At 41.8% G+C, this 26,279-nt stretch overlaps 1 protein-coding gene across 3 annotated transcripts in view; it reads left to right on the top strand.

The window, feature by feature from the left end:
* grb10b (growth factor receptor-bound protein 10b) overlaps positions 1-26,279 on the top strand; it is a 230,929-nt gene that overhangs the window by 97,669 nt on the left and 106,981 nt on the right. For 2 of the 3 annotated variants that reach the window (XM_060921182.1, XM_060921181.1), the window contains exon 2: positions 4,307-4,416. The exons of the other annotated variant lie outside the window; for it this stretch is intronic. In XM_060921182.1, the coding sequence (XP_060777165.1) occupies positions 4,380-4,416 (37 nt within the window). In that variant the 5' untranslated portion in view covers positions 4,307-4,379. The remainder of the gene's footprint in view (positions 1-4,306; positions 4,417-26,279) is intronic. 3 annotated transcript variants of the gene reach the window in all.

Here is a 26,279-nt window from a genome sequence, read left to right as displayed (position 1 = left end):
GCCACATGGCCTTAAATTCGCTGCTATATATATATATATATATATATATATATATATATATATATATATATATATATATATATATATATTTTTTTTCCTGCTTCACCATGACCCAATACAAGATACTACGTCATGCATCACGTGGTGGGCTTTTCCCATTTGTGCAAGGCATTGTGGGATACGAGTTTGAAACAGGAGAGAAAAATGGAGGCCGTGAGTGTACGAACGAAACATGAAAGGCCAACTACATTAACGGAAAGCGAGAAGAAAAGACATTGTTATATGCGAAGGAAAGGAAACGCAGGACCAAACGAATAAATATCGGCGCTCAGCGAGCACCTCGGTGTGATCAGCTGTTCGTTTAGCGACAGAATGATGGAACTGTCACACACACGGACTTCCTCTGTCTGCCTGGCTGTGCAATTTCATGCACATTATTTGCTTTAATCCCTTCAAATGAAATAACTTCCCAGCCACAGAATGGCCTGATATTTTATGAGATATTACAGAAATTTATCACAATGGCCAAATTTCAGAGGGAACTAAATTTCACCGATTTTATGAAATCGAAAGGCCGTCTACTTTTTAATTAAACATGTATTTAACGCCAGTCCTTTTTGTTTGTTTGTTTGTTTTTGTTTTTTGTGCTTGGTTTCTGTGACTTCCGTGTGCTCTTGCCAAATGTTCGTTTACATTTCCCGTCTCCGTATTTCCGACCAGTGAAACAAAGAGTACATTCTCAGCACAGCCTCTTCCTACACATCCCTCACCAAAGGGTTTCTATGACTTTTTGGTTTGTGTTAATATGTGTATTAAATCAACCCAAGTAGCAAAAGGATCGATTTTTGATGCTGTTGATTTCCACAGTGTCTGTGTGGAAGCTGTATAGGGTTCTGGGTGGCAGATCAAACGATTAAAGTTTCCTTATGAAATCTGTGCGCTGCTGTATTTTCTTTTTGAGAACGCGTCTTTTTATGGAGGAGTTTATGCTTTTGAGGTATTTAAGAGCTATTTTTGTTTCTGTAATTTTTCTGTCTTGGGCCACTTGGGCTATTATCTTCTCAGTGTTGTTTGGAAAGCTTCTAAAGTGTCTTAAGGCTTCATTATCATTGCCAGCATTCGAGAATAGAGAACTAAAGCGGGAAAAAAGGCTTCCTATATGAAGTATTCAGTGTGGTTTAGTTTTCTCTAGATAGACAGCTGAGCAAACTCAATCGTACCTTGTAAAGATGTTTAGATGGGTTTCTTTTTAGTGCGCGTTTTTTTTTTTTAAAACTAGTTTTCTGAGGTATCTGGATTATGAAATGGTATATTGGGTGTGATTTTGCTTGTTGACTGGTTTTCTGAGGTATCTGGGTTATGAAATGGTATATTGGGTGTGAATTGGTTTGTTTGTTTACTGGTTTTCCGAAGTATCTGGGTTATGAAATGGTATATTGGTTGAGATCGTTTTTGTTTGTTTACTAGTTTTCCGAAGTATCTGGATTATGAAATGGTATATTGGTTGAGATTTTGCTTGTTTACTGGTTTTCCGAAGTATCTGGGTTATGAAATGGTGTATTGGTTGAGATTTTGCTTGTTTATTAGTTTTCTGAAGTATCTGGATTATGAAATGGTATATTGGGTGTGATTTTGGTTTGTTTGTTTGTTTGTTTACTAGTTGTCCGAAGTATCTGGATTATGAAATGGTATATGGATTGAGATTGGTTTGTTTGTTTACTAGTTGTCCGAAGTATCTGGCTTATGAAATGGTATATTGGGTGTGATTTGGTTTGTTTGTTTGTTTACTGGTTTTCCGAAATATCTGGATTATGAAATGGTATATTGGTTGAGATTTTGCTTGTTGACTGGTTTTCTGAGGTATCTGGGTTATGAAATGGTATATTGGTTGAGATTTTGCTTGTTGACTGGTTTTCTGAGGTATCTGGGTTATGAAATGGTATATTGGGTGTGATTTGGTTTGTTTGTTTACTGGTTTTCCGAAGTATCTGGGTTATGAAATGGTATATTGGTTGAGATTGTTTTTGTTTGTTTACTAGTTTTCCGAAGTATCTGGATTATGAAATGGTATATTGGTTGAGATTTTGCTTGTTTACTGGTTTTCCGAAGTATCTGGGTTATGAAATGGTATATTGGTTGAGATTTTGTTTGTTTACTAGTTTTCTGAAGTATCTGGGTTAGGAAATGGTATATTGGTTGAGATTTTGTTTGTTTACTAGTTTTCTGAAGTATCTGGGTTATGAAATGGTATATTGGGTGTGATTTGGTTTGTTTGTTTACTGGTTTTCCGAAGTATCTGGGTTATGAAATGGTATATTGGGTGTGATTTGGTTTGTTTTTTTCCTGGTTTTCCAAAGTATCTGGATTATGAAATGGTATATTGGTTGAGATTTTGCTTGTTTATTAGTTTTCTGAAGTATCTGGATTATGAAATGGCATATTGGGTGTGATTTTGGTTTGTTTGTTTGTTTACTAGTTGTCTGAAGTATCTGGGTTAGGAAATGGTATATTGGTTGAGATTTTGTTTGTTTACTAGTTTTCTGAAGTATCTGGGTTATGAAATGGTATATTGGGTGTGATTTGGTTTGTTTGTTTACTGGTTTTCCGAAGTATCTGGGTTATGAAATGGTATATTGGGTGTGATTTGGTTTGTTTTTTTCCTGGTTTTCCAAAGTATCTGGATTATGAAATGGTATATTGGTTGAGATTTTGCTTGTTTATTAGTTTTCTGAAGTATCTGGATTATGAAATGGCATATTGGGTGTGATTTTGGTTTGTTTGTTTGTTTACTAGTTGTCTGAAGTATCTGGGTTATGAAATGGTATATTGGGTGTGATTGGTTTGTTTGTTGACTGGTTTTCCGAAGTATCTGGCTTATGAAATGGTATATTGGGTGTGATTTGGTTTGTTTGTTTACTGGCTTTCCGAAGTATCTGGCTTATGAAATGGTATATTGGGTGTGATTGGTTTGTTTGTTTACTGGCTTTCCGAAGTATCTGGCTTATGAAATGGTATATTGGGTGTGATTGGTTTGTTTGTTTACTGGCTTTCCGAAGTATCTGGATTATGAAATGGTATATTGGGTGTGATTGGTTTGTTTGTTTACTGGCTTTCCGAAGTATCTGGCTTATGAAATGGTATATTGGGTGTGATTGGTTTGTTTGTTTACTGGCTTTCCGAAGTATCTGGATTATGAAATGGTATATTGGTTGAGATTTTGCTTGTTTATTAGTTTTCTGAAGTATCTGGGTTATGAAATGGTATATTGGTTGAGATTTTGCTTGTTTATTAGTTTTCTGAAGTATCTGGCTTATGAAATGGTATATTGGGTGTGATTGGTTTGTTTGTTGACTGGTTTTCCGAAGTATCTGGATTATGAAATGGTATATTGGGTGTGATTTTGGTTTGTTTGTTTACTGGTTTTCAAAAGTGTCTGGCTTATGAAATGGTATATTGGGTGTGATTTTGGTTTGTTTGTTTGTTTACTAGTTGTCCAAAGTATCTGGGTTATGAAATGGTATATTGGGTGTGATTGGTTTGTTTGTTTACTGGCTTTCCGAAGTATCTGGATTATGAAATGGTATATTGGGTGTGATTGGTTTGTTTGTTTGTTTACTAGTTGTCCAAAGTATCTGGGTTATGAAATGGTATATTGGGTGTGATTGGTTTGTTTGTTTACTGGCTTTCCGAAGTATCTGGATTATGAAATGGTATATTGGGTGTGATTGGTTTGTTTGTTTGTTTACTAGTTGTCCAAAGTATCTGGGTTATGAAATGGTATATTGGGTGTGATTGGTTTGTTTGTTTACTGGCTTTCCGAAGTATCTGGCTTATGAAATGGTATATTGGGTGTGATTGGTTTGTTTGTTTACTGGCTTTCCGAAGTATCTGGGTTATGAAATGGTATATTGGGTGTGATTGGTTTGTTTGTTTGTTTACTAGTTGTCCAAAGTATCTGGGTTATGAAATGGTATATTGGGTGTGATTGGTTTGTTTGTTTACTGGCTTTCCGAAGTATCTGGCTTATGAAATGGTATATTGGGTGTGATTGGTTTGTTTGTTTACTGGCTTTCCGAAGTATCTGGCTTATGAAATGGTATATTGGGTGTGATTGGTTTGTTTGTTTACTGGCTTTCCGAAGTATCTGGATTATGAAATGGTATATTGGGTGTGATTGGTTTGTTTGTTGACTGGTTTTCCGAAGTATCTGGATTATGAAATGGTATATTGGTTGAGATCTGGTAGTGTGTGGGGGTTGTTTTTTGGGTACCCAACTCATTATTTATTCTTCTTTTTTCTTCCCCAGGCTCTTTTTCTGCTCCTGTTACAAGTGAATGTACAATCAGGAGGTGAACGTTTACTAAAATGGCAGTAGCTGAATGTCCGGATTATTTCCTACACCACCCAAATTATCAGGTAAAACATGGTTGTGTGGTCTTTTCTTTCTCCCCCTCCACCCCCAAATAAACACACAAACTTGGCCAAATATATGTTTTGTTCCAGAAGCATTTTACTGAGGCAGGGCCGGGAACGCTCATCCTCAGTGTTGCAGTTCGGTGGATGATCCGTATTCAAAAGCGCACAGGTGGCTGTAGCATTAACTACCGAAATGCTGTTGAGTTAATTTGATCGAGAATTGGCTGGATGAGAGAAGAAAAGAAGAGAAGTCTGAAACAGAAAAAGAACTTTGGATTTCATTTGACCTTGCCCAGCTTCACTGAAAAATCTCCTGCCCCAAAGGGTTCAAAAGCATCTAGGTATTGTGGTGTGAAGGCAGTAAAGCTCATTTTAAACCTGACACAATAAATACGGTACAGTGGAAAAGTCTTCGGTCCACTATCCCCGTCCCCCTTTTTTTCTTACAAATTTTGTTATAGATTTGTATTTTATGACGTCTACATTGAATCAAAACATGACGAAAAATTTTAGAGTTCCAAATGTTCGGGTTTTTTTCCAGCACAAAATTAAATGTTACGGGGGGGAAAAAAAAAGTTTGTATCTGAGCAGCATATTCCATAAGAGATGACTTTTCATTTTAAAAAAAGAAAACATAATGAAGGCGACTGGGTTTTGGTGCAAAATGAAAAGGCAAGTGTGACAGTCAAAGTGTCCAGAAGAACTGTCGCTGGTTCGGTAAGATGCTCTGTAAAACCTACAGCTCATTTCCGCATAAAACTGCACTCACTGGACCTGAGACTACTATTTATTTTTTATTTTTTCAAGCAAAGAGTCATTTAAAATTAATTTTTTTAGCCGTTTTTGGTCTACAGCATTTCCTTACATGTGTCTAAGGCCAAGTTTACATTAGACCGTATCTGTCTCGTTTTCTTCGCGGATGCACTGTCCGTTTACATTAAAACGCCGGGAAACGGGAATCCGTCAGGGTCCACGTATTCAATCCAGATCGTGTCTGGTCCGGTGCTGTGTAAACATTGAGAATACGCGGATACGCTGTGCTGAGCTCTAGCTGGCGTCGTCATTGGACGACGTCACTGTAACATCCACCTTCCTGATTCGCTGGCGTTGGTCATGTGACGCGACTGCTGAAAAACGGTGCGGACTTCCGCCTTGTATCACCTTTCATTAAAGAGTATAAAAGTATGAAAATACTGCAAATACTGATGCAAATACTGCCCATTGTGTAGTTATGATTGTCTTTAGGCTTGCCATCCTTCCACTTGCAAGTGGTAAGTGACGCGCATGCCCGATATGCACTGAGATCACACACACAGCAGCTCAGTCCCGAATCACTGCTCGTGTGCTTCACTCGCGTGCTCTGTGAGCTGCGCAGGGCCGGAGTGCACACCCTCCAGAGGGCACTCGCTGTTCAGGGCGGAGTGATTTGGAGCGCAGGATGCCTGCGGAGCCGAGCGTATCCGTGTATTGGTGTTGCTGTGTGCACACTAATCGTTTTAAAAACGTTAATCTGATGATCCGCTGATACGGTCTAATGTAAACCCCACCTAAGACTTTTGCACAGTTGTGACACAAAGCTATGCTAATTAGCTTAGCTTTGAAACAAGTGAGCACAAAGTGCAGAATGACCGAGACCTTTGTCCAAATATGTCGACGCACACTCATGTTCACGACTTGCAGAAGCTCCACCCTATTTTAACATGAATGCCATCAGTTCACTGTTTACGCTCGCGTGATGACGTCACGGACGGTCTTAATGCAGTTTGACTGATACGCACCCATGTGGGTCTTATTAGGGCAGAAAATTTTTAGCTTTAATTAAATTCTACTTAAGGATAAATATTTCTGAAATCACCTCCAGCGCCAATTCTAGAAAAGTTGGTGTGCTGTGTAAAACGGAAAGAATGTAATAGTTTGCAAGTACTTTTCGACCGATATTCAAATGAATACAATACAAATACAAGATGCTTAATGTAAACAACTTTGTTTTCGTAAATATACATTCATTTTGAATTTGACGCCTGCAACACGTTGGGAACAAGTTGGGACAGGGCAACAAAAGATTAGGAAAGTTGTGGAATACTCAAAAAAAACCCACAACTTTCTGTAACATTCTATAGATAATCAGGTGAATTGTTAATAGAGCTAACCCATTACTACGTCATCGCTTGTTTACCGCAATGCATTATGGGCGATACCCGGGGTCAGCGCCGCTGTATTGTTGACTTTCGCCCTTGTTAAACACTGCACTGTTCCATCTAACCAGTTTTAACCATGCCGGAAGTGAATTGCTGTGTGCCTTACTGTGTCTCCACAACAAAAAGAACACCTAATTTGAGATTTATCAGCTGCCAGTCGAGAAGAAGAGAACAGGGATGAGAATGGGACATATATATACACAGTGGTGCTTGAAAGTTTGTGAACCCTTTAGAATTTTCTATATTTCTGCATAAATATGACCTAAAACATCATCAGATTTTCACACAAGTCCTAAAAGTAGATAAAGAGAACCCAGTTAAACAAATGAGACAAAAATATTATACTTGGTCATTTATTTATTGAGGAAAATGATCCAATATTGCATATCTGTGAGTGGCAAAAGTATGTGAACCTTTGCTTTCAGTATCTGGCGTGACCCCCTTGTGCAGCAATAACTGCAACTAAACGTTTGTGGTAACTGTTGATCAGTCCTGCACACCGGCTTGGAGGAATTTTAGCCCGTTCCTCCATACAGAACAGCTTCAACTCTGGGATGTTGGTGGGTTTCCTCACATGAACTGCTCGCTTCAGGTCCTTCCACAACATTTCCATTGGATTAAGGTCAGGACTTTGACTTGGCCATTCCAAAACATTAACTTTATTCTTCTTTAACCATTCTTTGGTAGAACGACTTGTGTGCTTAGGGTCGTTGTCTTACTGCATTACCCACCTTTTCTTGAGATTCAGTTCATGGACAGATGTCCTGACATTTTCCTTTAGAATTCACTGGTATAATTCAGAATTCATTGTTCCATCAATGATGGCAAGCCGTCCTGGTCCAGATGCAGCAAAACAGGCCCAAACCATGATACTACCACCACCATGTTTCACAGATGGGATAAGGTTCTTAAGCTGGAATGCAGTGTTTTCCTTTCTCCAAACATAACGCTTCTCATTTAAACCAAAAAGGTCTAGTTTGGTCTCATCCATCCCAAAACATTTTTCCAATAGCCTTCTGGCTTGTCCACATGATCTTTAGCAAACTGCAGACGAGCAGCAATGTTCTTTTTGGAGAGCAGTGGCTTTCTCCTTGCAACCCTGCCATGCACACCATTGTTGTTCAGTGTTCTCCTGATGGTGGACTCATGAACATTAACATTAGCCAATGTGAGAGAGGCTTTCAGTTGCTTAGAAGTTACCCTGGGGTCCTTTGTGACCTCACCGACTATTACATGCCTTGCTCTTGGAGTGATCTTTGTTGGTCAACCAATCCTGAGGAGGGTAACAATGGTCTTGAATTTCCTCCATTTGTACACAATCTGTCTGACTGTGGATTGGTGGAGTCCAAACTCTTTAGAGATGGTTTTGTAACCTTTTCCAGCCCAATGAGCATCAACAACACTTTTTCTGAGGTTCTCAGAAATCTCCTTTGCTTGTGCTATGATACACTTCCACAAACATGTGTTGTGAAGATCAGACTTTGATAGATCCCTGTTCTTTAAATAAAACAGGGTGCCCACTCACACCTGATTGTCATCCCATTGATTGAAAACACCTGACTCTAATTTCACCTTCAAATTAACTGCTAATCCTAGAGGTTCACATACTTTTGCCACTCACAGATATGTAATATTGGATCATTTTCCTCAATAAATAAATGACCAAGTATAATAGTTTTGTCTCATTTGTTTAACTGGGTTCTCTTTATCTACTTTTAGGACTTGTGTGAAAATCTGATGATGTTTTAAGTCATATTTATGCGGAAATATAGAAAATTCTAAAGGGTTCACAAACTTTCAAGCACCACTGTGTGTGTGTGTGTGTGTATATGTGTGTGTGTATATATATATATATATATATATATATATATATATATATATGAATATATGAATGTTTTCAAATTCAATGATGGTTTAAAATGTTTATAAACTTTAAGATAAATCCCTACAGATATAATTTTATATATATCGTGAGCGATAATGGAGGTAACCGTAACGATATATTAGATTCCTCCTGACTCTATCTTACACTACGTTCAGACTGCAACCTGAAGCGACCCGTATCCGATTTGTTGTGAAATCCGATTTTTTTGTTAGGCCGTTCACATTACCAATTATATGAGACTTGTATGCGATCTCCAATATGAACGGAAAACGACCCAAATGTGTCCCGCATGCGCAAATTGACACGTAATAAGCACATCTACGTAATACGTAAACAAAAAAAAAAGCGCACTCTTCAAGTTTGCAAGTAAAGCATGGAGATGAGGCGAGACCTGGCGATGTGGTTTTTGTGGCGGCGGCGGAACTCACACAATAATCTGATTAATGTGGGCAGCAGACTAATGAGACCGAAGGTGTCAAATTACTGGAAATTTCCAGAACAATCTTATAATCTTGTAATACAGGATGGTTTAAGTTATAAATCAGTTATAGAAACTGTTTTATTTAATCAGGCTAACAGATCAACATCCAGGTCCCTACCAAATCCACCATTAGCTTGATCAATTCTATAAAAGTCTATTTAAATTCTGAAAACTGTACAAATGTTGTTGTTTTCCACCAAAGAGGCGGGATTAGCCAACGCAGAATAGTGACGTTCGTCTCTTGTTGATGACGTGTAGGTCGCATGAATGCGACCTGTCCGGTCAGACTGCAGTCGCATGTGAAAATAACGGATATGCATCGGAATTAGGACCACATATCCAAGCGGCCTGGGTCGCATGTGAAAAAAATCGGATCTGTGTCGTTCAGATTGTCAATAACAAATCGGATACAGGTCGCATATGGGCAAAAAAATCAGATATGGGTCGTTTCAGGGTGCAGTCTGAACGTAGTCTTTGACAATTTAAGTAAAACGTACCTTTGTGCTTTTTTGTTTTGATGTGCTCCTGGATGTTTCTAGCTCCTCTGTTTCCATAATTGATCAGATCTGAGCACAGAATACACAGAACCTTTCCCGGCACGTCCACTTTTCGGATATGTTCCGTCAGGCACGTCTTCACAGTTTGTGTCCCTATCTGCACGGTAACGCTACTATCGAGCCATGCCCATTGGAAACGGTTCTTTATCCCGTTCGATTTATCGATTTCCATGGCACTATCCTCATTTTTGCGGTCCAAAACTTTCGCCATATTGGCGAAGTAACTTTGAAAACTAACCAAAATAACTAGAACTTAAGAAGTGATCAAAACCGTGTACGTATAGCTTGTTTCTCCGTGAATTGTAGAAGTGAGATGAAACTAGCGCCAAAACGTTGCCGGAAATCGTCGTGAGTTGTCGTTAGCATAAATATTGAAGAAAGCAATGACGATTTCCGTTATCACAGCTGCAACTAATTTTGCGATGAGCGTTGCCGATAGATGCTGGCGGGCGGTCGGTCGGTCCTGCCTGCTTGTGCCACCACAAGCCTCGCCTCGCGCCGACCCCCCCTGAAATTTTCTCAACGGATTTACACATTTCACAAAAATGACATTTTCAGCGGGAAAAACTCGGAATTCCGCAGATCCGCGGAAAATTCTCATCCCTGAGAGAAGAAAGAAATGGATAAGTTTAATCTGCAGTGAAAGCCTTCGAACTGAATCGAAATGAACAAGTGTTTCTAGCTTACATTTCTCTGGTGGGAAAAAGACGTACTTGAACTGTGACCCGATGATATTTCCATGGTCTGCGGCAAGGCCTTCGGTTATAGAAGATTTATAACAATTGACACTATTCATCGTCTGAAACTAGCGATATTCCGAAGCCTGTAAAACCAAGAAGCATTCTTTGGCCTTTTGCCTCTTGACATACCGAAGCACTTGGCAGCCGAGCGAGCCTGTCGGACCGATAAAACTCCCAAACCACGAAGGGTTCTCTTTCAGATACAGTATGTATAATGTTCAGTGGACCTCACTAGCCGCATTTATTGAAGAAAGCGCATTTATACTGAACATGACACAGCAGATCATTGGGTTTCCAAAGTTGTTTTTTGGTAATGTTTCCTGATTAAAGTTTTATTTAACTAATCACTCCTTTATCACTCGGACCGTTATTCTCCCACAAATCCCCTGCGAGAGCCCTGCTCCATGCCAATTCCCAATATTCAGATAGATTTTTTTTTTTCTCGATCAAGTTTAGCAGGGGGCGGCATGGTGGTGTAGTGGTTAGCGCTGTCGCCTCACAGCAAGAAGGTCCTGGGTTCGAGCCCCGGGGCCGGCGAGGGCCTTTCTGTGTGGAGTTTGCATGTTCTCCCCGTGTCCGCGTGGGTTTCCTCCGGGTGCTCCGGTTTCCCCCACAGTCCAAAGACATGCAGGTTAGGTTAACTGGTGACTCTAAAATTGACCGTAGGTGTGAATGGTTGTCTGTGTCTATGTGTCAGCCCTGTGATGACCTGGCGACTTGTCCAGGGTGTACCCCGCCTTTCGCCCGTAGTCAGCTGGGAGAGGCTCCAGCTTGCCTGCGACCCTGTAGAAGGATAAAGCGGCTAGAGATAATGAGTTGAGATGAGAAGTTTAGCAGGTGGAATATATGTCCTCAGAAATAAGACATTCTGAGATTTTGATGATGATGTAGTACAGTGTGGTAGACTCAGTCTAGACTCTTACCTTCTTGCCAAGCTTGATTTGGATTCTGATTTTCCTGCTGTAAATCCTCAACACGTTCGCCTCCTTTAAATCACCAATTTCATTGTCTTCCGGCAAAATCGCTCCTTTCACATCGCTCTCACGTAAAATTTAATCTGACATCCGTCATATCGCTCAACTACCAACCCTGGCTATCCCCCACAATGCACTGTGGCAAACAAGTGATGACGTCGTTATGCTTGGGGGCTGTTGTAAAGGCTCAGTTGTTCACAAGCAAGGATGGGGTGAAATTCACCACTTTGTGAAAAACTTTGTGGGCAAATAGTCCAACCCCATATCAGGAGAAAAGTTGGAACAGTATGGAAAATGTAAATAAAAAAAAAAAGCACAAATTTCTAAATTGACTTTGATTTGTAGTTTATTGCACACAGTATAAACCCAAGATGTTTTCCTGTTTTCTTGGTCAGCTTCATTCCATTTGTTAACATACATCGGTTCCTGCGTTTCAGGCACAAAGTTGTGACGGGGTAATTTAAGGCTACTAATGTGGGCAAAACTATTTTAAAACAAATTAATAATTATGAGATGTGAAGCAGGTGATTGTAATCCTGTGTTTGGACAAAATCAGTATCCAGGAAAGTCAGAGTCTTTTGAGGAGCAAAGATGGGCCGAAGAGCTCCACTTTGTTCACAAATGTGTGAGGAAAAATTATGGAGATTTTTAAAAACGGTATTGCTCAAAGAAAGACCTTAAGGGATTTGGATATTTCATCCTCTACTGTGCGATATCATTCAGCAACTCCGAAAGATTTTGGTGCGTAAAGGGCAAGGGCTCAAGCCTAAGCTGAACACCCGTGATCTTCAATCCCTCTGACGGCACTGCATCAAGAACAGTCATTCATCTGTAGCTGATATAACCACATGGGCTCGGGATTACTTTGTTAAACCTTTGTCAAGCACAACAATACCGAGTTACATTCACAAATGCCAGTTAAAATTTTACTGTGCAGAAAGGAAGCCTTATATTAACTGTGTCCAGAAGTACCGTTGACTTCTCTGGGCTCGGAGGCATCTGGGATGGACCATCACACTGTGGAAATGTGTATTGTGGTCAGTCAAATCAGCATTCCAGGTCTTTTTTTTGTGTGTGTGTAAGAAACGGATGCCGTCTGCTCTGGACCAAAGACGAAAAGGACCATCCAGACTGTTACCAGCAACAACTCCAAAAGCCAGGGTCTGTCATAGTATGGGGTTGTGTCAGCTCCCTTGGCAAAGGTAACTTCTGTAATGGAACATGAATGCAGAAAAGTACATTGAGATTTTGGAGCAATACATGCTGGCTTCAAGATGACACCTCTTCCAGTGATATTTCAACAAGACAATGCAAAACCACATGCTGCACACATTACAAAGGCAGGGCTGTGGAAGAAGAGGGTGTCTGTCCCCAATAGAGAATGCTTGGTAAATTTTGAAATGGAAAAATATGACAATGACCCTGTACTGTTGCACACCAAGACCTGTTTGCAGCAAGAATGGGACAAAATAACACTTGAACGCTTCATTATTTGGTATCTTCGGTCCCTAAACATTTGTTTACGTGTTGTGAGAAGGAATGGAAACGGTAAAGGCTTTATTGTCCTAACTTTTTTTAAATGTGTTGCAAGAATCAGAATTGAAATACCATTCATGAGGTAAAACATCAAGTAATGTGCTGATGTATTGTTTTGAGTGCAATATAATCCATAATATCATTAAAAGATTGAGAGAATCCAGAGAAATCTCTGCACATATGGGGCAAGGTTTCGATCCCTCAGGCAGCATTGCTTTAAAAACCGATATGATCGTATAAAGGATGTTACTACATGGGCTCAGGGACACTTCAGAAAACAGTTGTTGGTAAACAGTTTGTCGCTGCATCTACCATGCAAAGCAAAAGCCATATATCAACAACATCCAGAAATGCCACTGAATCCCCTGGGCCTGAGCTCATCTGAGATGGACTGACGCAAAGTGGAAAACAATCATGGACGTTGTGTCCTCCGGACTAAAGAGGGAAAGGACCATCCAGAGTGTTACCAGCACGAAGTTTAAAAGCTAGCATCTGTGATGAGCCCATGGCATGGGTAACTTTGCATATATTTGAAGGCTCCATAAATGCTGAAAGGTTCATACAGGTTTTGGAGCAACATATGCTGCCATTCAGACAATGTCTTTCAGGGACGTCCCCATTTATTCCAGCAAGATAATACCAGGCCACATTCTGCACGTGTTACAACAGTATGGCTTTGTGGTAAAAGGAGTGTGGGTGCTAAACTGGCCTGCCTGCCTCCCATTGAAAATGTGCAGCATGTTCATGAAGCACAAAGTAGGACAATGGAGACCCCGGACTGTTGAGCAAATTAAGTTGTATCTCAAGCAAGAATTGGGGCGGCACAGTGGTGCAGTGTTTAGCACTGTCGCCTCACATCAAGAAGGTTCTGGATTCGAGCCCAGCGGCCCACGAGGGCCTTTCTGTGTGGAGTTTGCGTGGTCTGTGTGGGTTTCCTCCGGGTGCTCCAGTTTCCCCCACAATCCAAAGACATGCAAGTTAGGCTAATTGGTGGCTCGAAATTGACTATAGTTGTGAGTGTGAGTCTGAGTAGTTGTTGTTGTTGTTGTTTGTCTCTGTCAGCCCTGTGATGACCTGGCGACTTGTCCAGGGTGTACCCCACCTCTTGCCCATAGTCAGCTGGGATAGGCTCCAGCTTGCCTGCGACCCTGCACAGGATAAGCGGTTATGGATAATGGATGGATGAATCAAGCAAGAATTGGAAAGCATTTCACGTTATAAACTTCAACAATTATTGTCCTCAGTTCTCAAATGCTTATTGAGTTTTGTTAAACGAAATGTAATCCAGTGGAAAACATGCTCCGTGATTTGTTGGTTGGTTGGTTGGAGAGTGTTGGAGAAACCTCCATGGAAAGAAGCACTAATTGTGTTTTATATCAAATGCTCATGGAACTAATCATCAAAATGTTGTCATGCTCTTATTCAGTATCTCTGAAAGAACATATTAACTTGACATTTACATGCTTTTGAGGTTTGGAGTAAACTCCTTCGATTCAAGCAACCAGTCAAACAGGCTAACTGTATATAAAATAATGTTGATAATGGACGGTTGATAACAGGATTTCCACCACAATTTTTTTTTTTTTAAAGAAATTTTGGACTCTAGTCATGCTTCAAGGTCCCTACTTTGGAGAAGCACCAATCCAGACAAATATATAGACGTTTTATGAATGTAATGGCTAACGAGTCAAATGAAACCTTTTCTGTCTGAAAGACATGAAGACCCAGAGAGTGACACAAAAAAAAGAGAGCTGCCCCTTGTTTTCAATGTACCTGTCATGGCCTGTAAATTTAGAATCTGCGCTTGAATGAAGATGAGGAGAAAATGAATGGCTGTGGCATGGGTGTGCATTCCTTTGGGCTGACCGCATCTGATTCACATGGCGCAACCTGACGTAAGAGCATCTAAACAAAGGCTTAACTAGTGTTTTTTTTTTTTTTTTTTGAAGGGCTCTCCATCATTGTTTGTATCCACGTGCAGTGGTTCGAGCCTGGTGGGAAATATCCATCAGCAGCATCAACCCAGTGGAGAGCTGGCAATGGCTCAGGCCTTTTATTCAACCATGGCTTTCCACTGTTGGTCCACCATAGTCCCTTTGGGACACTGTTGCAGGCAAAAGGGGCATGACTGCTTCAATACCAAATGCATGTTGCCTCATGATAATACCCTTTGGGGAACTGGAGAAGAAAGCATTTCATAGTCTCCTGGTGGCTGTAGGGGTTTTGGGGACCGGATGGATTCCATGGTGTATTCAAGGAACCATCAAAGTTTGATCTGCTGGAGTTTTTAATGTTGAGTCAGATGAAGATATAAGTCGTCTATGGAAGATTATATAACTCTGGGAGTGGTGGAACTCTGGGCTGAAGTCCAAGACTGGGCTTTGGCTTGACCTAGTGCTCGAAGCAAATCTCCCTCAAATGTGGAGCATATAAAGAAATGATTAAAGCATTAAACTCAGCCCGGGTTTAAATCTCAGTGAAGCTTTAACACTTGATTAAATGGTAGCTATTAATATAAATTGTGCAGCATCCGTATTGAGCGGAGTTTTAGCAGGAAACCTTGTTAAACTTCGAACAACGTAAATCTCCTTTTCATTCGTTTTCATCGTCCTGTCCTTGTGGCTGTCGAGTCCACATTGGTTATGCGTTTGACAGCTCCTGAAGATGATCTGCTCTTGGAATTTGGGTTTCACACTGGAATGATCAAGTTGTCTCTATCTGCACACTGCACAAGTGGTTACAGGCCCTCCTTCCTCCGCCTCCCGGACACATCAGCAACCCGAGGGCCGTAAATTTTTCGCCTTGGGTTTTATGGATGTTTTCAGAGTGAATCGAGTGGAGTTTTGGCAGCGTGCAGTTCCTGTTCCTGGAAGTCAAGCTCCTAGTTGTTGGTATTTCTTGGAACTGGGAGATTCAGGATCTGGCTCTTTTTATTGTGTTTTGTGTTGAGGAAAAGCTTTCCTTTGGGTGGAATCAAAATAAAAACACTATTCACTTTCAGCGCGGCTGACAAAAACAGCACTGTGCTCATTTGAAACGAGGTCAAAATGGGTCTTCACTTCTCCATTTTACTTTCCACTTGAATCAAATACTGATTTTGATGTGAAGCAATTGCAGGGGACTATTTTAAGTGACTGATTTACTAAAAAAATGCTGCTGTCATTTTGCTTTTTAATATCCTGAGAGAGCCTACACACACACACACACACACACACACAAGTGCTACAGTCTTTCCTCATGTGGAATGCACAGTAGCCTGACCTTTTGGGGTCTGAAGCTAAGCCGGGCCAAATTCTAACCTTTCTGAGCAGCAAGAGAATTGCTGAGTCAGAGCATAAGCCTGATTTTGGTCCACCGCAGGGCTGACATTTAAAACGCCATGTGGAATTTTTTAATATACCCCTTCTAGAGGTTTTCAGAAGTCGTCAATCGAGATGTGTGTGTGTATATATATATATATAATTTTTTTTTTTTAAGATTTTTTTTGGGCTTTTTTCACCTTTATTGGATAGGACAGTGTAGAGACAGGACAGGAAATGAGCAGGAGAGAGGGATCGGGAAATGACCTCGGGTCGGAATCAAACCCGGGTCCCCGGATTTATAGTATGGCGCCCTAGCCACCTGAGCCACGACGCCCCTCTATAATTTTTTTTTGACAAATGCTGATGTGTAGATTTTAAAGAGCAGTGAAGTTGTTGACCTAATGAATGTCAGTGTAATCAAAAATCTAATATTTTAGATATTTAGGTATTTTTATTAGATATAAGGCTTTTATTACAGAATTTAAAAAAAAAAAAGATGAGGCATGATACTCTGGGAAAATAATCTCCATTGATTGTGGCATTAGTGCTCTGCAATTGATTGATTGATTGATTCTTTTCCTATAACAGTGCTCTTAATTTATGTAATTTATTAATGAACATTTGTCACGTTTTTACCCAGTTATTTATAGTTGCATATATTATTAGTACATACAGGCCACTTTTTCCATGGAATAAAAACATGTATTCTATTCCCTTCTAGCGGGTTTATTGATGGCATGCAATATTGTTCTCATATCACTTATCCTCCATGTATTACACCACTCTCCCCAATGGAGAATGAGCGTGCAATATTGTTACATTATTGCACGTTGCCACCAACGCGACATCACACATCGGAGCTTGTGCGACCATCCAGCGACAAAACTTTTCTGTTGCGCATGCGCACAATCATTTCTCTGAAGGCGAGGCTAATCCAGTGCTAGGTTTAAGCACTAAATAAATAAATTGAAACTAAAGACTCGCTGAACACTTGAAAGGCTACCAAAACTTCATTATATATTCTTCACGCATATTTACAAGAGAAAAACATACCAACGGATAGCGAAAAACTGGAAAAGAGACACATCGGAGATGTAAAACTTCCTTGTAAGCGAGTGACTGTGACAGTTTGTAAACAAGCATGGCCGCCAAGTTTGCTTCTTTAAAGGAACAGTCCACCGTACTTCCATAATGAAATATGCTCTTATCTGAATTGAGACGAGCTGCTCCGTACCTCTCCGAGCTTTGCGCGGCCTCCCAGTCAGTCAGACGCGCTGTCACTCCTGTTAGCAATGTAGCTAGGCTCAGCATGGCCAATGGTATTTTTTGGGGCTGTAGTTAGATGCGACCAAACTCTTCCACGTTTTTCCTGTTTACATAGGTTTATATGACCAGTGATATGAAACAAGTTCAGTTACACAAATTGAAACGTAGCGATTTTCTATGCTATGGAAAGTGCGCACTATAATGACAGGCGTACTAACACCTTCTGCGCGCTTCAACAGCGCATTGATACGGAGCTCAGATATCAATGCGCTGCCGAAGCGCGCAGAAGGTGTTAGTACGCCTGTCATTATAGTGCGCACTTTCCATAGCATAGAAAATCGCTACGTTTCAATTTGTGTAACTGAACTTGTTTCATGTCACTGGTCATATAAACCTATGTAAACAGGAAAAACGTGGAAGAGTTTGGTCGCATCTAACTACAGCCCCAAAAAATACCATTGGCCATACTGAGCCTAGCTACATTGCTAACAGGAGTGACAGCGCGTCTGACTGCGTCTGACTGACTGGGAGGTCGCGCAAAGCTCGGAGAGGTACGGAGCAGCTCGTCTCAATTCAGATAAGAGCATATTTCATTATGGAAGTACGGTGGACTGTTCCTTTAAAAGCGGTAGATTTTGAGAGAATTTTGGCTGTTGGGTTGCTCCGTTGTGTGGAGTTGTCGATGTTGATTTTAAAAGTAACTAAATTGCATCGGGAAATGAATACTGAAGTCTGAGTGAAAAATGCTGTGGCAAGTATGTGGAAGAAGAGTCTTGGGACAGAAATCTTAGTTTCTCAGTCATTAGCCTGTGCTACCGATGAACGCTACCCGTGTCTGGAAGGTCACTTCGCTGCCGGACTGATGAACCCTACACCAGCTGGAAGGTGACTTCACTGCTGCACTAACAGCGCCAACTTGCGGGTAAGCTAGTGTTGGCCTTTGAAAATACGGATATGAAGAGTATGTATGTAGTAATAATAATAATAATAACAACATTGGCTGGCTTTTTTTCATGGTCTGTCAGATGTATTCCATTCAGCTACTCGTCTTCGACTTGTTCAGTATCATGCTAGCTGAATGGAATATATCTGATATACCACTCAACGCCAGCCAATATTATTTAAATCTTCGTTCCGGTTGTCACTTGTACTATAGCAGCTATAAATAACTTTTCTCACAAGCCTCACTTTCTTTTCTCACTTTTAAAGTTGAAATAAGACAAAAAAAAAAGAGAGGGAGAGCTGCTGTTATAGAAAATTAATCAACACCTTTTGAACAGTCAGATTTCAGAACTTGGCAGTTCCATGGTAGATTTAATAAAAACTTGGAAATGTCCGTTGAGCCTAAAGGCCTCTGCATGCTCTTGCGACAAGGCTTTCGCAGATAGCTTTTCGCAGACAGTTGTAATTTATCGTTGAGCGGGGAGTAATAGGCGTGCGCGATGTTATTCACCACCATAACGCAAGGGGGCGCGAAGTCGCGAAATCGCTAGGAGTAGTTGGTGGGTGTGGTTAGTGGAGTGTTTATCCTCCGGTTACTTATAATGACTAGAACTGGAGTCGTATAGATGTACGTACTTCCTCACTTCCTCGATCAACCGCTCTTCGTGCTGCTCCATCTTCGCTCGTGTTTTTAAAAATGCCGGTCGTGAAAACAAACCAAACCGGGAAAGTAGGGAAGCGGAAGTGCGTGTACAGCGGATGTAGAGTGGACCAATCGGAGCCCTTTTGTCTGCGACGCCGTCTGCGAGGCTGTCTGCGGTGGTCACAATTTTTGGGAGGTGCGTGCAGAGCGTCTGGGAAGGGGGGGGCTTCGCAGACACCATCTGCGAGGACTGGGTTGTCAGCATAAATTGGCCTTACGTAGGCACAAAATTTGCAATTATTAAATGTAGAATGTCAACAGGGCTATCGTCTTTCTGTAAATTGTATTCCCGAATAGCTTCACCACTGTTTGTTAAAGCAAGAGTTTTGTGAATGATGAATAATGAGCCAACACTGTATAGTGTACCCATAACTACTGATGTTTATTCTTTCCTAAAACCATTAGTAACTTCCAAGAATGACTGACATTTATGCATGTCAATTTAGGCCCAATCCCAATTCTAATTTCTACCCCTATCTACCCCTATCTCCGTTTGGAGGGGTACAGAAGCCCTACCCCTTCCCCTACCCCTCCGTGTTAACTGGGATTGGGATACCCCTACCCCTTCACGTGAACGCGCAAAATGGAGGGGAAGGGCCAAGGGGTTGGTCCAAGGGGTGAAATGGGATTCGGCCTTAGTGAACGTTATGCGTTGTAAATAGAAAATGAAAAATGAAGGTTTCTTTGTCAAATTGTACACGGACATCCAGCTACTCTTACGAGGCCTAAAAAATATGAATGTTTTTAGGCAACCATTAGTGTTGATTTTTTTTTTTTTTTCCACGACAACCAGAGAAACGGGTTCTGTGAGACATTTTAGGTCAGGAAAGTGCATTCGTTCACTGAAATTTCATCTCATCCATTGGAAGGTTTCCTGCTGGTAATGGGTGTGAGGTGGGTTCCCCCCCGCTTATTATTATTATTTTATATATATATATATATATATATATATATATATATATATATATATATATATATATATAATATAATATATAATTTTTTTTTTTTTTTTTTTTTAGAGCTTTACTTTTGAGCTCTCCTATAAACACATGCCAGCCATGAAAAGCAGTATAGACATGTTTTATAGGGGCACAGTGCAGTGTTGCAAAATTTGGTTGTGAAACTCTGAATCTATGTAATTACAGCATTAATATTCAGGTCAGGTTTTACATTGGTATATTTAGTCGTCATCTAGGTGTTTATGCTTCTTTTCAAAAATAAAAGATCCACATCTAGACGGAGCTAGGGTTGGGTTGTACTTGGGTTCTAAGAACTGCAGGTAAGTCAGTGTTCAGTTAGTTGTTGATGCTGGCTCCGGTCAAAGAGATCTGAACACTCTGTTGGGCGGGCATGCACTCAAACGAAACAACCCAAAGAAGCAGGGGACTTTTTTAATAATTCCAGATTTGGCATATGTCGCTGGGAACTTGGCGCTAACCCTGCAGAGCTATGTACCGAAAGGTGGAGAAGCTTCTGGGGCATGAGCTAGGTGCAGTCAGACAGAACCAAAGGAGCTGCTACTGCTGTGACTTTGGGTGGAAGTCAGGATGGATCGGTCACACATGACTTGTTGTACCTTGACCTTGGGCTGCCGGCACCCCCTTCACACACACTCGAGCTTGCTTACTCCTACAGGTCAACCTTTCACAGTGTAGAGCGGTCTTTGGCCGTCTTGGTCAGACATGGGGATTAGACTTGTGTCTGGAGACAGTCCAAAGCAACATGCATGGTTTCCATTAGATCCTATCAATAAGGCACGTCTTCACACCATTTACAGGGAATCGAAAAGTCATAGGTGCCATCTTGAAACGTCCAGGGTGAAACCAGTCCGGACTATCAAACAGGAGGGATGTTCATTACAAAAGACCACCCCATTAACGGCAGATAAATCACTTCCTTAACATCCTTCCAGGTTAAACAGCCACAGTACGACTGTCTTAAGTGCTGTACTCTGTGGCAATGAGCGAGAGTTACTGAAATATACTGTATTTAAATGTTATTAGAGAGGAACTCTGGCTGAACACAGCTGGTTGAGCTGATCTGGATGCGTAAGAATTCGTTTCCTCGCATGCTGAAGGTCAGTTTCATAAGACTGGTAAGCCTTCAAGAAGAACCAGAGGAAATACCATGCGGTTATAAACTGTGTACTTTGGAAGAAATATGTTCATGACCAAAGACTGTGTTGCTCTTTCAGCTGTGTGAATATCTAAAACAGTAATGATGTGCGTACAGTGTAGTATCGGGTGGCCTCGTGAATCTCTGGCTAATCTGTTTTCTCGGTGAAATGGAACGGCTTCAAGCACTCGGCAGCTTTGTTACTGTTTCCAAATCATGTTTTTGTCTTGCTTTATTGGCCAGCATAAGGACTTAACATTGCATCTGCATGTGTGCAGCACTCATAAACTATGCACGCTGGCATTGGGAAGGAAACAAGGCCCTGCTCTAATTTCGTAAATTTCTCTGGAGAGCCTTCGCAGCCACATTAGAGCGCGCCACTAGGCTTTGCGGTCTGCCTCGGAACACCATCTCCAAACATAAGAGAGCCACAGGACATTCTGTTCCTGGCTCCTGCTGCAAAAGCCCCAATCAGTAACGCTGCCTGAGATATATCACATCCTTCTCTACTTGTCCTGTTCTGTGGCCAAGAATGAGAAACTGGAATGTTCTGCTTTTCCTCTGTAGAAAGGATTGGAATACTTGAATCGAGCGTTCTGTTCTTACTTGTGGTCTACCATTTTAGCATGGACAAGGCGAGCACCTTCCAGGATAAATAGGTTCTAGCCTGAGCTGATTTTTGCCTCCAGGCCCCTTTGAAACCTGGGTTTGACCCTGCTGAAATGCTGTGTGGGATATTGACATAATTCTAAGCCCTCCTGTCCTTGACTTGGATTTATCCTTGATCTCAAAGGTATGACGAGCTCATTATGTACATTGGATACAGACTGGAAAGTAAGCGAGTATTGAAGTGGGAGGAATTCATGCCGATAAAGTAGGGCTGCACAATTAATCGAATTTAATCGAAAATCGCGATTTTGGCTGCCACGATTAAATTAAATGAAAATCGCGATTTATTTCCATTTAAAATCCGAGCTCTGCTGCATGTGATTAAGCACTTTTTGACCAGTACTCCGCCAAACCATTAGGGGGCGAACCGACGCATGTAAGGTTTCATTACTCCGCCTAAATAAGCAAGCAAGCCTTAGGCAGAGTAATGAAACCTTACATGCGTCGGTTCGCCCCCTAATGGCGTGAGAGTAGGTAACAGATTGAGGTGAGAGAGAAAAGCTAACTATTGCCGCTTTTCCACTACAAACGCGGCTGAGTCGGGCTGAGCCGTGCCGTGCTGAGTCGAGCTGAGCGGGGCTGTTGGAGTTGCATTTCGACTACAACCGCGCTGAACCGTGCTGGCTGGAAGTGGGTGGACACATTGGGTGGAGTTAGCGAAAGTCGGTGGACGTCACGTGATGTCGTTAGGCGGCGCAAACAGTGACATCAGTGATCTTTTAAGCGGTAGTCTCACGACCCGGATAGTAAACAATAAACATGGAGGACATGGAGTCGTTAGTGTTGCTGGTCTTGGTGCTGTGGCTTGTTGTCACCGACAACGCCAACAGGTACTGGCAAGAGCGTATAGATGAGGCGAGGCGCATAAGGCTTCAGAAATTCTCGTAATTCGTAATTCTTCCAGGTTTACGGTGTTTACAGATCCCAGCGCGCTCGCGGGGCGTGTGTGGGCATGTGAGGACACTCCTCCTCACCAATCAGTGCACAGGGGAGTGTCTCCTCATGCCCCTAGCCCCACTTGGCTTGGTTTGGCTCGCTTCAGCCCCACTCCAAGACCGTGCGAGTTTTGGGGGCTGAGCAGGGCTGAAGCGAGCTGAGTCGTGCTGCTCTAAGGTAGTCGAAACGCGAGCCGTGTCGGGCTGAAGTGAGCTGAAGCGAGCTGAAGTGAGCTGAAAAAGGGTAGTGGAAAAGGGCCATAAGTCAGAACAGACTATTTAGCACTGGAGGCAATGTTGTGACCTGCCTTCGCTCTTGTTTAAAGCCAGAGCATGTTGATAGGCTGGTCTTTCTAGCTAAAAACTTGTAGGCCTCAGTATAATGCTATGTAATTGTTGCAACTGAGTTTTCAGTTCCTTCATCCTTTGGTAATTTCTTGGATAAATTTCATTTATTTGTCATTTGGAAATCAGAATTTCTCTTTTAAATTTCATTCTGCACTGAAAGCTGTTCATATCGTTTGTTTGAATTAGGGGTGGGCGATATGGCAAAAATGTCATATCGCGATTTTTTAACATAAAATCTCGATTTCGATTTTTTATCACGATCTTCCATCGAAAAAAAAAAAAACAGGCATTTTGGGGCTACAAACCTTTCTGAACAGATTTTAATTAATAGTAGCAATTTTGCATGTGCAAACATTGTAAACACACTAACACTGATAAAGTGCACTACTATTGGTTGTGAAGACAACAACACTAAGTAAACATCACTCTGATAAAGTGCATTCTTAGAATATAAAAAAGGAAAGTAAAATATGAAATGTTGAATAACACACAGTCTTCGGTTATTTTGAAATGATTTAAGTATCAAAACACCAAATAGCTTTTTGAAAATGGTCCAGACTGGTGGTGGGGAGGCTTCTGCATAGCTTTATTGTGGCTGTTTGAATGTTGCTAGCACCAGCCTCTTGTGCTCGAAATGTAGTTTATATTTAAAGAAGCTTCCCCAAACTTGACAGCCAGAGACCTCTGCACTCTGCCCAAAGAACCAGCACGGGCATGGCGCGCCACCTCGGGATAGAAACGAAACCTAAGCGGGTGCTCGGCTTTAGTTTCGTTTTCCCATCGGCGGCTCCAGCCTCCCCAAGCTTAGAATGTGTAGATTCCATTTCTGACTATAGAGTGCTTCGAACCCAGCGGCGGCCATATTGGAAGTCAAAGCGCGCTGTGTCAGTGCATTGTTGTTGTTCAGCGAAGCAAAAAGGGGTGACAATGCCGAATACGTGTGCCATTGTTGGCTGTAGTAGCCGGGGGGAAAAGGGTGGCAAAAGCTTCCACAGACTCCCTAAACTCGTGACTAACCAGGGAATTGCAGCACAGGAGAAAAGCGAGAGGAGGAGACGACAGTGGCTGGCTGCCATTAACCGATCAAATTTAGGACAACTTGACTGTATCCGGATTTGTTCTGATCACTTTCGCTACGTTCACACTGCAAGGCTTAATGCTCAATTCCGATTTTTTTGTGAAATCCGATTTTTTTGTGAGGTCGTTCACATTAACAAATATATGCGACTTGTATGTGATCCTCAGTATGAACGAAAAGCGACCTAAAAGTGTTCCGCATGCGCATTGCAGGATACGACGACGTCACACGCAGTGAGCATGGCCAGTGTTTACGGAAGTAAAACCGCCCGGTTGCGGTATGACCCATCCAATCTAGCTTGAATAGCTGCATCCCCCCAAATGGAAATCAGCTCCCTAACCTCTGCGTCCTTCCATTGAGAAGATTCAGAACCTTCACAGCCCGAAGCGTCCCTCGCATTGATGTCATGCGCAGGGGCGCAGATACGTTTTTTTGAACTGGGGGGGACAAAAAACTGGGGGGGACAAAGCTGCCAGCAAACCAACCCCAACCCCGATATGCCTGTCAAACTTGTTGTGGGTTACCATAGCAACCAAGCTCGAGCTCGCAACCTGTGCAGTCTGCGCAGCTCAACCAACCGAATATCAGTCTTTGTTTTGTTTTATGTGAGTTGTTGCAACTATGTATACACTGCCGTGCACCTCAATAAACCGAATGGTAATTAGTCTTTTGATTTTTCCGTGAGGTTTGCCTTATGCAAAGAAAGACAGCATAGACGTTTTTTCCTCCCTATAAGTGGGGGGGACCGAACGAGGTGAATTTAAATCTGGGTGGGACGAGTCCCACCCTCTATCTGTGCCCGTGATTATGCGCCATGTTGTAACTTTTTTTGAGAGACCCGCCGCCTACTTCAGCGCAGAATAGTGACGTTTGTGGCTTGTTGATGACGTGTAAGTCGGATGAATGCGACCTGGCGGTTCAGACTGAAGTCGCATATGAAAAGAGCGGATAGGAATCGGAATTAGGACCACATATCCAAACGGCCTGGGTCGGATTTGAAAAAAATCGGATCTGTGTCATTCATATTGTCAATAAAAGATCGGATACAGGTCACATATGGGCGAAAAGATCGGATTTGGGTCACTTCAGCCTGCAGTGTGAACGTAGCCTTTGTGACAGGTAGGTTAAATTGTCTTGAATTTCATAGTTACTAAAATAGTTATTTTAATTTCATAGTTACCGGTAGCATCAAGTATGCCGGCTGTTGTGTGACCGTCGTTCTTTCCCTCAGTCTCGTGGCCGCTTCAACATAAAACAACAGGGAAGCAACATTCCCCAAATCCAGCAATGCAGTTGCAATGTGCACACAAAATAGCATGTCTCTTGTCAACTATTATCCAGGGGTGTAAACTAGGCTGGGATAGACTCTGCGAGTGTAACACTTTCCCTCTGATCACTTTTGTCTCTCCGTCTTCAGCTGTAAACACCGACACATCGCGGACCCAACCGGACACAAATCTATCGTATGCTTCCATGCTCTTGTAGTTCTGGAAATCCTTTAGTTCACAAAATGGACTTGGGTGAAACACTAGATAGTTCACAAGATCTATGTATGTTAAATGCGGCAACAAGCTGGGGTCAGCTTTCCATTCCTTCTCACTAACAGTGTATGGATCTACATTCCCAATGAAACGTACCTTCTCAGCATAACGCTCCCGTGCCTGCTTATCCAAACTTTCACAGTAGTGCTCCATCACTTCAGATGTCTAAATTCTTTAAAAAAAAAATCCAAGCTTTTAAGCCCTCTAACGCGGAAACGAATCAGTGAATGTGTACTCTATGATGTGTACTCTATGAGCACTCTGGCGCGAGTGACTTCCAAGATGGCCGCGCAGACCACAGTGTTACTATTTTTAGCATCATCTCGGAGCCCTCTATAAGTTCCGTTTCAGATGCATAATTCCGCAATTTCCGCCCGTTTTCCACGCTCGCGGATTTTCAGTCCCTCTACAGGTTAAGGACGTCTTGCGTCTGCCGCGTCGGCGGGAACCAGCATAGAACGTCAAGTTATTGTACCCAAAGGGAAAAAAAAAGTTATTGCGCTCATTGGCCAAGGCGATCTATACGATTTCTCCACTTTGGCAGATCGTCTGCGATCTTCTACTCGTTCTTATTCTTAACGATTTTATATCGT

The sequence above is a fragment of the Neoarius graeffei genome, chromosome 5, assembly GCF_027579695.1.
Source record: "Neoarius graeffei isolate fNeoGra1 chromosome 5, fNeoGra1.pri, whole genome shotgun sequence".
NCBI classification, from domain to species: Eukaryota; Metazoa; Chordata; class Actinopteri; order Siluriformes; family Ariidae; genus Neoarius; species Neoarius graeffei.
Note: the sequence above shows the minus strand (reverse complement) of the source record. Positions and strands in the feature narration are given on the sequence as shown.